The sequence below is a fragment of the Toxorhynchites rutilus genome, chromosome 1 (genome assembly GCF_029784135.1).
Source record: "Toxorhynchites rutilus septentrionalis strain SRP chromosome 1, ASM2978413v1, whole genome shotgun sequence".
NCBI classification, from domain to species: domain Eukaryota; kingdom Metazoa; phylum Arthropoda; class Insecta; order Diptera; family Culicidae; genus Toxorhynchites; species Toxorhynchites rutilus.
The window spans coordinates 172,313,755-172,324,716 of record NC_073744.1 but is presented as its reverse complement, the minus strand read 5'-3'; the positions used below and the strand labels follow the sequence as shown (position 1 = coordinate 172,324,716).

Below are 10,962 nucleotides of genomic sequence, written 5' to 3'. Positions count from 1 at the left end.
AATGCGATCTGGCGACCAGATACACCTCGCACGACCAAACAACGTGCTCGATGTCGTGATAACCTTGGTCACAAACGCGGAGATTGCTGCTGACAAGATTGAAATGGAAGAGTAGTGCATCTAACGAACAGTGATTGGACATGAGTCGGGAGAAGGTGCGAATAAAGTCCCGATTCTATTCCAGACTTTTGAACCACGGTTTGAGGCTAACCTTAGGGATAATCGAGTGAAACCACCGGCCCAATTCATCTTCGTTCCACTTGCGTTGCCAGTTAGCGATGGTATTTTTGCGGACTAAAGAATAAAATTCATTGAAGGCTATTTGACGCTGATAAATATCGCTTTCAATTGAACCTACCTTTGCTAATGAGTCAGTCCTCTCATTACACAGAATTGAGCAATGTGAAAGGACCCAGACAATGGTAATGACATAACAGCGTCTGGGTAAAGCACTCAAAATTTATCGTATTCTCTCAAGGAAGTACGGATAGTGCTTTTCCGGTCTCACTGAACGGAGAACTTCGACAATGTTACAATGTAATAGTGTTCAACAGGTGTTGAGCCGTTGCTGTCCAGTGCCCAGTATATCGCTGCCAATTCAGCAATATATACTGAGCAAGGATACTGAAGACTGTGTGAGATGCTAAAAAATACGTTGAACACTCCAAATCCTGTGGACTCATTAATAGAGGACCCATCAGTAAAGTACATATTATCACCAATCAAATATACTTAAAGTGAAAATCTTCATCGCTGACATGTGCGTAGGGCCTATTTACGATTGATCAGGGAACTGAATGGACGTTCGATTGATACCTTAACACAAACAGTTCATATTTATACCACTGAATCGAATTGTGGAATTGCTATTTCATACACTCTCTTCATCCATACCGGACCCTACATTCATTTGTATCGTTAGAACAACACAGTGTCCCCACATCTCAATATATTTTAATTGATAGACTTAATTTCTCATTGAGCGATGCGAGGGTCGCAGAAATGCTTGCGAGAGCTGCTTACTCACAGGCAACCACGTCGGGTGGGTTTCGGTGGCTGCAAACTCAATGCATGGTTAGAGATGTGGTTGAACTGCGGTAAACCCAGTTACTCCACGGCTTTAGTAGACGGTTTTTAATACCGTCGTGTAAATAGCGAGCGCTGCTCAGATTGTGGCTCTTGTGGCTCTGAATCGCATCAAAACAGCTCCACAAAGATGGTGTATTTGTCATTTCGATGCCACGATTCGGGTGAATCAATTAGGTGGATATGTGTGCTTATCAGTAGCACTGGTGGTATGGTATAAACTGGACGATAACACGCATATATGTCTATAGAGGCTAGAGAGCACCACCCGCTCAGTGCTAATTTGGGCCAACGCGAGGGGGCGACTACAGAGTGAGTCATACCGACTGTCCGTATGATTAAGTGTAAAATCAATGTTCTGGAACCGTTGAGCATGCAACGAATAGTGACAGTTTCTTTCTTCTCTACACTGTTGCGGTTGAATGGCAGCCCTCGCTAGCACTCGCCGGACGATCGCAAGATAGTGAAGATTGGAGCGTAATTGCAGGTCCGATCTCGCTGTTGTTCCTAAAATTGATCGCGCTCTCGCGATAGCGCAGTATTGGTCCGTAGCTCCAACCGCGCTCAGCTCAGTGCTTGGGGTAGCAGTTTTGTGTTATTATTTTCACCGCATGTGCAGTCGCTCGCTAATCGTTTTAACGCGCGTCAGCCTAATTGATTGATAAGACTGCGATTACGAAAGAGCTGTCCAGTGACCAGTTACCTTTGGGGTGACGATTCTGGGACCGTGGAACTTCAGTTCTTTGTTTGAGGGTATCCTTATTGACAATGATCAAGGATCGCTTGAACGAACTGAAAAGTGTAAGTGATTTCCACCTGTCTTGATTAGAGTTAGAAGGCAACCTCAAGGTGTGGTTCATAGATAAAGTGGAAAACCGGCGCTGGAACGACGTTGTGTCTCTCAAATCCCGACTAGTCATGAGGCTAGCGTGTACGGCGCGGATTATATTTGCAGGACCAATTAGTGTCAATTATATTCAGTCGCAGCTTACGCTCCGCTGAAGGGTATTGTGGAGCATAGGAAGCGCGAATGAAAAGAAAAATCAGATCTGTGCTGTTTCATACTTCAATGCAACTTATATCTGATTCATTGCAGCCGAGGTTGGTTTTATAGTTGCCTGCAAGTGCGGAAATTCCAAGGTGAACGCACTGAGTGACAATAAAATCGCCGTTCGAGGCTCACTGATCACAGATCACAGCTTACGTTAATCGACAAAGAGAGAGAAGTTTAATGGGGCTTTTCGTTTCCCACAGAGAAGAAAATCCGGTGCCGATGTCAGTCCGGATGTGGCGCCATCGAAGGAGGAGGAGGAAATCTTCAGTAACATGGAGAGGGTAAGTTCTGGTTTGTTCTAGTGTTTTTTTGTGATTTATATGGAAACCTTCAATGAAAATTTAGCATTAGTGCATCAAGACTGCTGATATATAATGATTTGTGTTTGAATAATCCGAGATATATTTCTGTTTTAAAAATTCACCTCAATTTGAAATCAAAGTGTTCCAATATTAATACTCAAACTTTTCGATATTCCAGTCAATACTACTTAAAAGTAGATAGTTAGTGGACCACTTTGCTATTTCAGTATCGTTGATTTATTTTTTTAGAAAAAAGAATGACTTTTGTTCCTAAATGGGCATTTTTGGGGTATGGCATAAGAAATTCACTTCATGGTTTATTTTTCTAAAAATAATGAAAACAAATAGTTAATAATCAATATGACTCCCTTTGGCCACGATAACCAACTCACAACTCTTTGTCACCGGAAGGCGAATTGTTTGATAGACAGATTTCATACGATGCATTTTTCCAATTACTGCGTCAGAGTTCCCTCTTGAGTTGGCAAACCGATTGGGACACTGGAAGTTTTGGGCGGTGGTTATGTTCAATTATTCAAAAGGTTTCTTCGAGAGTGTGGTTCAAAGGTTTGGACGTAAGTCGTGGCTTCATTCGTGTAATGAGTCGACTTATGTCCAACCACTACTCGCTAGATGTGCATCTCCACAGAATAAATCTTGTGCAAAGCAACGTCTGTCGGTGTGGAAACGGTTAGGATGACATCGATCACGCAGTTTGGCAATGTACGGATAATTACGCAGCCAGAGAGTACCTTTTGAATGCCCTTGAGGTCCAAGGAAGACAACCCTATGTTCCTGTTAGAGACGTGTTGGGAACTCGCGACATCTGCTATATGCAGTTGATCTATATGTTCGTGAAACGGTCTAGTATACGTATTTAATGCTTTTGTGTTTTTCTTTTTCGTTATTAGTTTGTTTGTCTTGTCCCCCCATCTCACCGTCGCCCACCCTCGACAAATAGTCGAACACCAGATGCTATCCCTGGTCATTATGCACAATGCTACAGTGCGTGCGGCAACTCTCGGTTGAGACAACGATACCTCATATCTATATCCCTAACCTGACCCGTCCCACAAAAATGTTGCCCTTCTAACCTCGAGTAAACCGCGAGTATTCGGTCGAATCCTACTAAACATAGCAAATAGTTGAAACTTTGTATAAACAAACCTTGAATTAGCGGCTCCGCAAAGCTTATGCGATTGAGCCTTACAAATAAATGAATTGGAAAAAAAAACTCTTTGTCAAATTCTCCACTTCTTCAACACAGCCAAATAGTTTTGCTTGTTCGTAACGTCAGTTTTGTCCAGCTTGTTGTCCAAAATCGCCCATAAATTCTCAACAGGATTCAAATCGAGGCTTTGTGGTGGCCACACCAATGCACAATGGTCCAGGAGATGCATTCAAGTGGAAATTAGCATTTAGAGCTCGACAGTTATTCTCTAGATAAAAACTGTCTTCGACAAAAATGTAGATAGAGCGCTCATTTTTATGTTATCAAAAATAGGGTGACCAAAATTGTCAATAAAAAAAAATCTAACTTTCTTATTTTTATAGATAGAGGTAAACATAGTTCTACAATATTGTAGTCCCAGTTATTTGAGACATCTTTGTAGAACAAAGTTTTTTTTCTATCTCTTGAAATGACCTATATAGCGTCTTTTTTCTAAGTTACGTTAGGGTCACCATGAACAAAACTGTTTATATTTCAAATTCTACATACAAACTGTCTTCGAAAGACTTTTAGAACATACTAATAAAAACATCTTGCGATGCAGAACTTGTCAATATCTCCACTTCCCTCAAAGTTATTGATATTTCTTCCCAAAAAATACGCTCTCTTCAATTGTTTGTCATTCTTTCTGGGGAAAATATAAACAAAGTTTATTGGCGGCATTTGAAAGAACATATTTCACTCTACATGATGTGTGATTTTCGAAGATATGTTATTTTTTGTGTTTGAGTGAATTCAAATTGAAATCATTAGCTCCAAAAGTTGTAGAAGACGGTTTTGAGGTGGAATTAGAAATATACAAGGAAGAGCAAAAAAACCGCTTTGCAACTTAAGAAAAAGCGCTAAATCGATTATATTAAAAGAAAGAAAAAAGCTTTGTTATACAAAGTTGCTTCAAATAATTGGGACTACAAAATTGTCTTACTACGTTTATCTCTATCTACACCCAAAGTTAATTTTTAGCACATGTTCTGGCATCCCGATTTATTACATTGAATGAGCTGAAAGATAACATAAAATGTTCTACTCCCCAATACATGTATATCATTTGTATAATATATATGCTAGAGCCAATATGAGCGAGCGAAACAGGAGACACATTTAAATGAAAGCATATGAAAACTTTTCGTATAGTTTGCCAAATGCACGGCCCAGACGGAGAAAGATATATTCTCGTTCATGTTCTTCTTTATCGTCTTAGAAAACACCTTCCAACTTCAGTTTGTGATGTGGTGTAATATTATCACGCTCCTTTATAATAGCGCTGGCAGCTATATGGACAGCGTGGTCGTGTAAAGTAACTTTGCATTCCAGCCGGCCTTGGTTCGATCCCCATTGACGTCGTATGGACTTCTTTTTTGCACAATCCCAAATGAAAAGAGAAAAGAAAACAGAAAGAGATGTCTGCACGCATACATACAAACAATTTTTAAGCTTTTAAAATAGCTCATTATTTGCGCATTTGACTCTCATGCTCAAGAAATGGCATCTTTTCTGCCAAAGATGACATGTTTTCTGCCAACGCTAGTTTGGGTGTATAACGATAAGAAAGTTAGATTTTTTATTTTATCGACAATTTTGGTCGCCCTATTTTTGATAACATAAAAATGAGCGCTCTATCATATGTAACAACTTTATCGAATACAGTTTTTGTCTGAAGAATAAATATCTTCGACAAAGTTGTGGTTTAACTCAGTTGCATTAGGGTAACCATGAAAAAAAAACGTGTTTTTTACTCTAACTTTTATATTAGAAATTCTCTTTAGTTAACATACTTAAAATTATCCAATTTAAGTCAAATATGTGCCGTTTTGTTCGTAAATTTGTTGCCATTTAGAAGGCAACTTCATTATCCCCCCTTATAAATTTCGCTTTTGGGTTGTCGTACGTGATCCACTTTTCATCACCAGTCACCATCTTCTTCAAAAATGGGTCGAGTCCGTTCCGTTTCAGCAGTGCATCGCAGGCATTGGTTCGGTCTAAAAGATTTTTTTGCGTCAACTCGTATGGCACCCATACATCCAGCTTTTTTTTTGGAATCCAATCTTCTGCAAATGGTTACAATCGGTTTTATCGTCTATACCCAGTTTCTGGCCAATCGAGCGAGTGCTCACATGCCGGTCTACTTGGATGATTTCAACGATTTTATTGGTTTCCATGACGATTGGCCTACCAGTACGGGGTGTATCTTCGACAGCCACTACACCAGAACGAAATCGATCAAACCAACGCTGTGCTGTGCGAATCGTTACAGTATCGGGTCCATAAACTAAACAAATTTTTCGGTCGCCTTCGTTGCAGTTTTACCTCGCTGGTAGTAAAAACGTAAAATATGGCGAATTTCTTGCTTGGTGGACTCCATCTCTGACGCGCTATAACTTGAGACTGAAGAGGATAATCACAACACTGTCAAAACGGCACTTGTAGCACAGATTGTCGTCTTTAAATACAACGCGATAAGCGATAAGTACAACACAAGATATGTTTAAGTGTTGCCATATATTGACAATATGCGACATTTCTTTTTCCCCAACCCAATATGGAACTACAGTCAACTCTCCCTGACTCGATGTTCTGTTTCTCGTTATTTTTCCTAACTCGATGAATTTCATGGCACCCTTGATTGGTTTACAAGCATTCTTCTCTTCATAACTCGATAGATCCCTAACTCGATGGTCCCTTGGGAGTTAGGGAGAGTTGACTGTAACTATCAAACAATCGAAAATCTCCAAACGGAAATACCCCGAAATTGAGGATACAAGCTTCCTTTTGTACTCATAATTATTACTCAGTCATTTTCTGATAGATTTACGAGAGTTTTGCATCAGTCACTTTGGGCATTCCTCAACAATTCATTTCAGTGGAAATGAATGATATTATATTATATTATGAAACTGCAGACTTCAAAACCAACGGCATTGCAAATACATGAAAATAGAGGGAGCTTTTGTTCGCACCTACATTTGTTCCCTAACAGAGATATCAAAACCGTGGAAATCGGCATTTCAAATATATGCAAACCAGGGGCATTTTTATATTGCAGTAAGGTGAGTGATACGAATCATTTTAGCAAATAAAACTTAAATTTGGAACTTCAATGTTGGTTGCATCGTGAAATTTTATATCAATGACCGATCATGTATTGTGAAACTTTTGTTTTATCCCATCAGTTTTATTTTTATTATGCTCATTTAGCAATTCAGCTGTAACAGAGTCGTATTTATCGTGTACATTTTTTCTCATGCTGTGTATTACACAGTAGTCATTTAGGCGTAAGAGTATTCCTATCTTATTGATACTCATTTTCATCTATTACACATTAGTCATTTAGGTGTAAGAGTATTCCTATTCTATCGATACACAACACATGTCGCATTTTTCGGTGTAAGAATATTCCTATTGTTCGAATGTTCACTGTTGGACACAGCGGGATTGTTGATATGAGGCTTCCAGTGTTGTGTTATTAATATCGCCAATTCGAATATATATCCAGCCCAACTAATTGAGCAGGTTTTCCTTCTCAGGGTTCCTAAAGATAATCTCTGTCGCGTGTTGGGACACATAGAATTTTCAGAATTTCGTTTCTACGTAAGGTCGACAGTTCCGTTGACATAATCACATCACTTACCTCAGTGAATCCTGATTCATGCCTATCTCTGCTAACAGACAACCCCTTCCGTGATAATCACTGGTGAACCACGCTATAGAGGTGACCCTTCTGGCCTTCGGGCGGTGAATATCATACTAACATTCCCTCCCTTCCCCTGGTGATTGTAAGGACGTGGCCGCCGTCGTTATTGACTATTAAGTGTTCGATTCACCGGAACTTGCACGATGATAATGATTTGCTACTCCCAAGCGTCATTCAGGGTGTTCTTTGTGCCATTTCGCTGGTTCAGGTCAATCACGGAGGGCAACTATGAATTGTATAGTCTACCTCAAGCTCAAGCTTAAACGTCATCAGTTAGCTCATACATCTCAAAGGTGTTTCAAATGTTTTCTGTGAAGGAAAATACATTGAAACAAAATCCATATGCATTTGTTCTTTATGTCTTTTTTTTTTTATTCAATTCCTTTTTTTGGAGAAGAGAGAAGATTTGTGACATGCCCAATTCTGGCAACACGGCTATCGTCATAATAGTGCACCCGTGGCCGAGTGGTTAGCGTCTCACATTATCATGCCGGGTGTTCGGGTTCGATTCCTGTTCTGGCCGGGGGATTTTTCGTCAAAGAAATTTCCTTCGACTTGCACTGTGGTCACGCGTATTCACGAATTTGCCCCTCGGAATACATTCAAGGCGTGTTATTTGGCTTAAGAAATCTCAACTAAGTATTAACAAATGACGCTAGTTAATGCATACGTTGAGACGGCAAAAGTTCCACAGGGAACGTTAACGCCATCCAAGAAGAAGAAGGCTATCGTCAGTTTAGCGATCAAGTGGGCTGGGCACTCGGCACTTTTTCCGCCATCTTATCAGCAGGCAGTCTCCCGTGCTCTATCAATTATACTAAGTTGATCCTGATATCGATGCCGTTGAACTGTCTCGCGTGCATCCAATAACTGTCAGTGGATCACGCCATGACAAATCCAGAATACGCATAACATGAAGAAACGGTAAATGCGGCACTTTTTTAGAATAGACCTCTTCTTATCCAGTGATGTTCTCTGTATGTGTCATAGGATGAAATTTTCGATTCATTACTGACTCATTACCAGACTCAGAAGCAAGTTATTACGCTTGTTTATCTCCAACATAACAAGTACATGTAACTCCTATCTCTTCGGAACCTAGCATACCACTTCCAGCATGTTCTGATATCAAAAATTGGCCCATAACAATTACGAATCATAGGGACGGCTTTGCTCACCGTATGTCTCTAGTCAAAGTGATATCGAATAATGATTCTTAATTCATTTCTAGTCAAACTAGGTTGCAGATGTGTGTTCGGCTAGTTTCCCTATCTAGTCGCTCTAATAACACTTGAGGTTCTGCTAGTGACCTTACCCATGAGGGCTCAATTACCACCACCATTGCCAACGGTTCCAGTACAATCCGTGGTTCAAACAGTGAGAGGATATGCCTCCATTGTGACGTATCAGGTGGACTTAGTGTAACCTGAGAGGTGGCTGATGGGGTACCTGGCTTGACTTGACTTGACTTTCAATCAAAACCTGTGTTATTCAGTGAGCGCAAAGCTACCTAAGGTATTAACAGTAGCTCATTTGATTGATGCGATTCACTCACAACCCTTGGTTCAGTGATTGAGATGAAATGCTGTCACTGAGTCATACTCAGCAGACCTCGAGTTACCTGAGGTTGGCAATAGCTGAAAAGGCATCTGACTTGTCTTCAGGTTTTTTGACTAGAACGATTAACGCATCCCACGAATCTCTAGGGAAAAAACGGTTCGCCGTGTCGGTACCCTGCTGTAACACCTCTCGGACACGGATATCTTAGTGTTGGGGCTACCCACATAATTTTCCGGAGCTTAGGGGCTAAGTTTCGACTCCAACACTGTTCATTTCCGGGCTTGCGACCGGCAATAGAGCGCCGAACTTAAATCATGTGCTACCGCTATCGCTATCGTACGCAGGCTGACGGTGCTCTGCTTAGCTTCGACCACTCGGTGACCGCTTCGCATGTACCCTTCATGCACACCTTCATCGATTTTGTTTTCATAAATTACCTGAGCTAGCTGGGATTATACCGTAAATTGATCTGTCCCTTCTACACATTTTGTAGAGGAAATGGTTGCAATTCTCCTATTGATGCCATGTGTTTCCGCCTGATGGGCATCGGGGATTTACAAGTAGAAGAAACTCAATTTCCAGATTATGGTAACGTTTTTTCTTAAGTTAGTGTCATCCGTGTGTGTCTGAGGAAGTCTACATAAATAATGTTAAAACCTTCTCAATTTTTCAAAAATATTCTTGTTTCGTTCAACAGTTTGCTGAGCTCAACGAATGGATCCGGACGATACGGGATAACATCGAGGAGATGCAAGCAGCCGTGTCGACACCTGCCTTCCACTACAATGACAAAGGTATCTGACATAGACAATCATTTTATGCTAGACTGAAGTTTCATGTGAAGCCACAATTCAACCCCCATCACAGTAATGAGATCGAAGGTGGAAAACAGAATGGAACAGAGCATTGCACTGTGCCGAAGAATCCACGCCTCGATTAAACAGCTTCAGGAGGATCTGGAAACCGAGGACGCTCGAGGGAGTATCCTATTCCGGGTGAAGCATACCCAGTTGATGGTGATCAGAGATGCCTATTTGAAAGCCTACGGAGAGCACGAGGAATTCGTTAACTACTACGAGGATAGGATTACGAAAATTATGAAGATGGAGGCGATAGCGAGTCAGTAAGAGATTGAGGCTGTTCCTCTGTCGCACTCAAATTAATATTTTCGGTAAACTGTTTCAGTGAATTCCAATCTTACGGATGACGAGGCGACGCAGCTGTTGATGAACAAACAGATGTCACCGTTCGTCGGCAATGTATGTCTCCCGGGTTTCAATTGATAAAAGTTGCGATGATTACGAAGATTTTCCCGTAGATTCTCGAAGAAACGGAGAAGGCACGCCAGATGCTTCGCGACGTAATGGCACGCCACACTCAGCTGGTTGAGCTAGAGAACTCCCTGGTTGAGATACGAGATTTGTTCGTCCGGATATCGACGCTGGTGATGGAGCAGGGAAGTCTGGTGCAGGTGATCGAGTATCACGCCCAGCAGGCTTCGATGAACACGGACCACGGGACCCAACAGCTCGAGAAGGCGCGTGAGAATAAGATAAAGGCACTGAAGAAGAAATCCTGTCTCTACATTTGGGTGATTGTGATTTTGGTGCTTGTGTTGGTTATAATAATATTCTAGAACTTCGAATATCTAACGGACGAGTTTATGATACTTGAGAAACTCCATACGATCCATATCAGGGACTTGGTGGGGGGACATCCTGACGATTTGATTAGGTTGTATAAAACAATAAATTTTCAGTATAAAGAAAAAATATTCATTTCTTCATCATTATTTTTAATAATAAAATACAGTGTTACAAAAATTCATTACATTTGGGCTTCGGCACAAATCTGGATGTTCCTGAGCTTGAGTCCTGTCCACCCTAATAAAAACAGATATATCATTTGAAATTTAAAAAAAATATTTTTTTTTGGGTTTAAGCTGCTTTTTTTACCAAAACATTACTTCAACAAAAGCCGAAATCGGTCAAGAATTGTGCCTAAAACAGTGTTGTTTTAGATGTCGTCTCAGCACGAT

At 40.8% G+C, this 10,962-nt stretch overlaps 1 protein-coding gene across 1 annotated transcript; it reads left to right on the top strand.

Moving 5' to 3' along the window:
• Positions 1-1,274: 1,274 nt before the first annotated feature.
• LOC129762622 (syntaxin-4-like) lies at positions 1,275-10,560 on the top strand. The gene is made up of 6 exons (XM_055761071.1): positions 1,275-1,887; positions 2,341-2,421; positions 9,622-9,718; positions 9,792-10,043; positions 10,110-10,183; positions 10,243-10,560. The coding sequence occupies exons 1-6, from the start codon at positions 1,855-1,857 to the stop codon at positions 10,558-10,560; spliced, it is 855 nt and encodes a 284-aa protein (XP_055617046.1). The 5' UTR covers positions 1,275-1,854.
• Positions 10,561-10,962: the final 402 nt, after the last annotated feature.

Bases quoted from the DNA above. Each gene is read 5' to 3' on its own strand.
- LOC129762622 (XM_055761071.1), top strand. From the start codon at position 1,855: ATGATCAAGGATCGCTTGAACGAACTGAAAAGT. The intron at 9,719-9,791 runs GTATCTGACATA...CCCCCATCACAG, and splicing joins CTTCCACTACAATGACAAAG to TAATGAGATCGAAGGTGGAA. The intron at 10,044-10,109 runs GTCAGTAAGAGA...AAACTGTTTCAG, and splicing joins GAAGATGGAGGCGATAGCGA to TGAATTCCAATCTTACGGAT.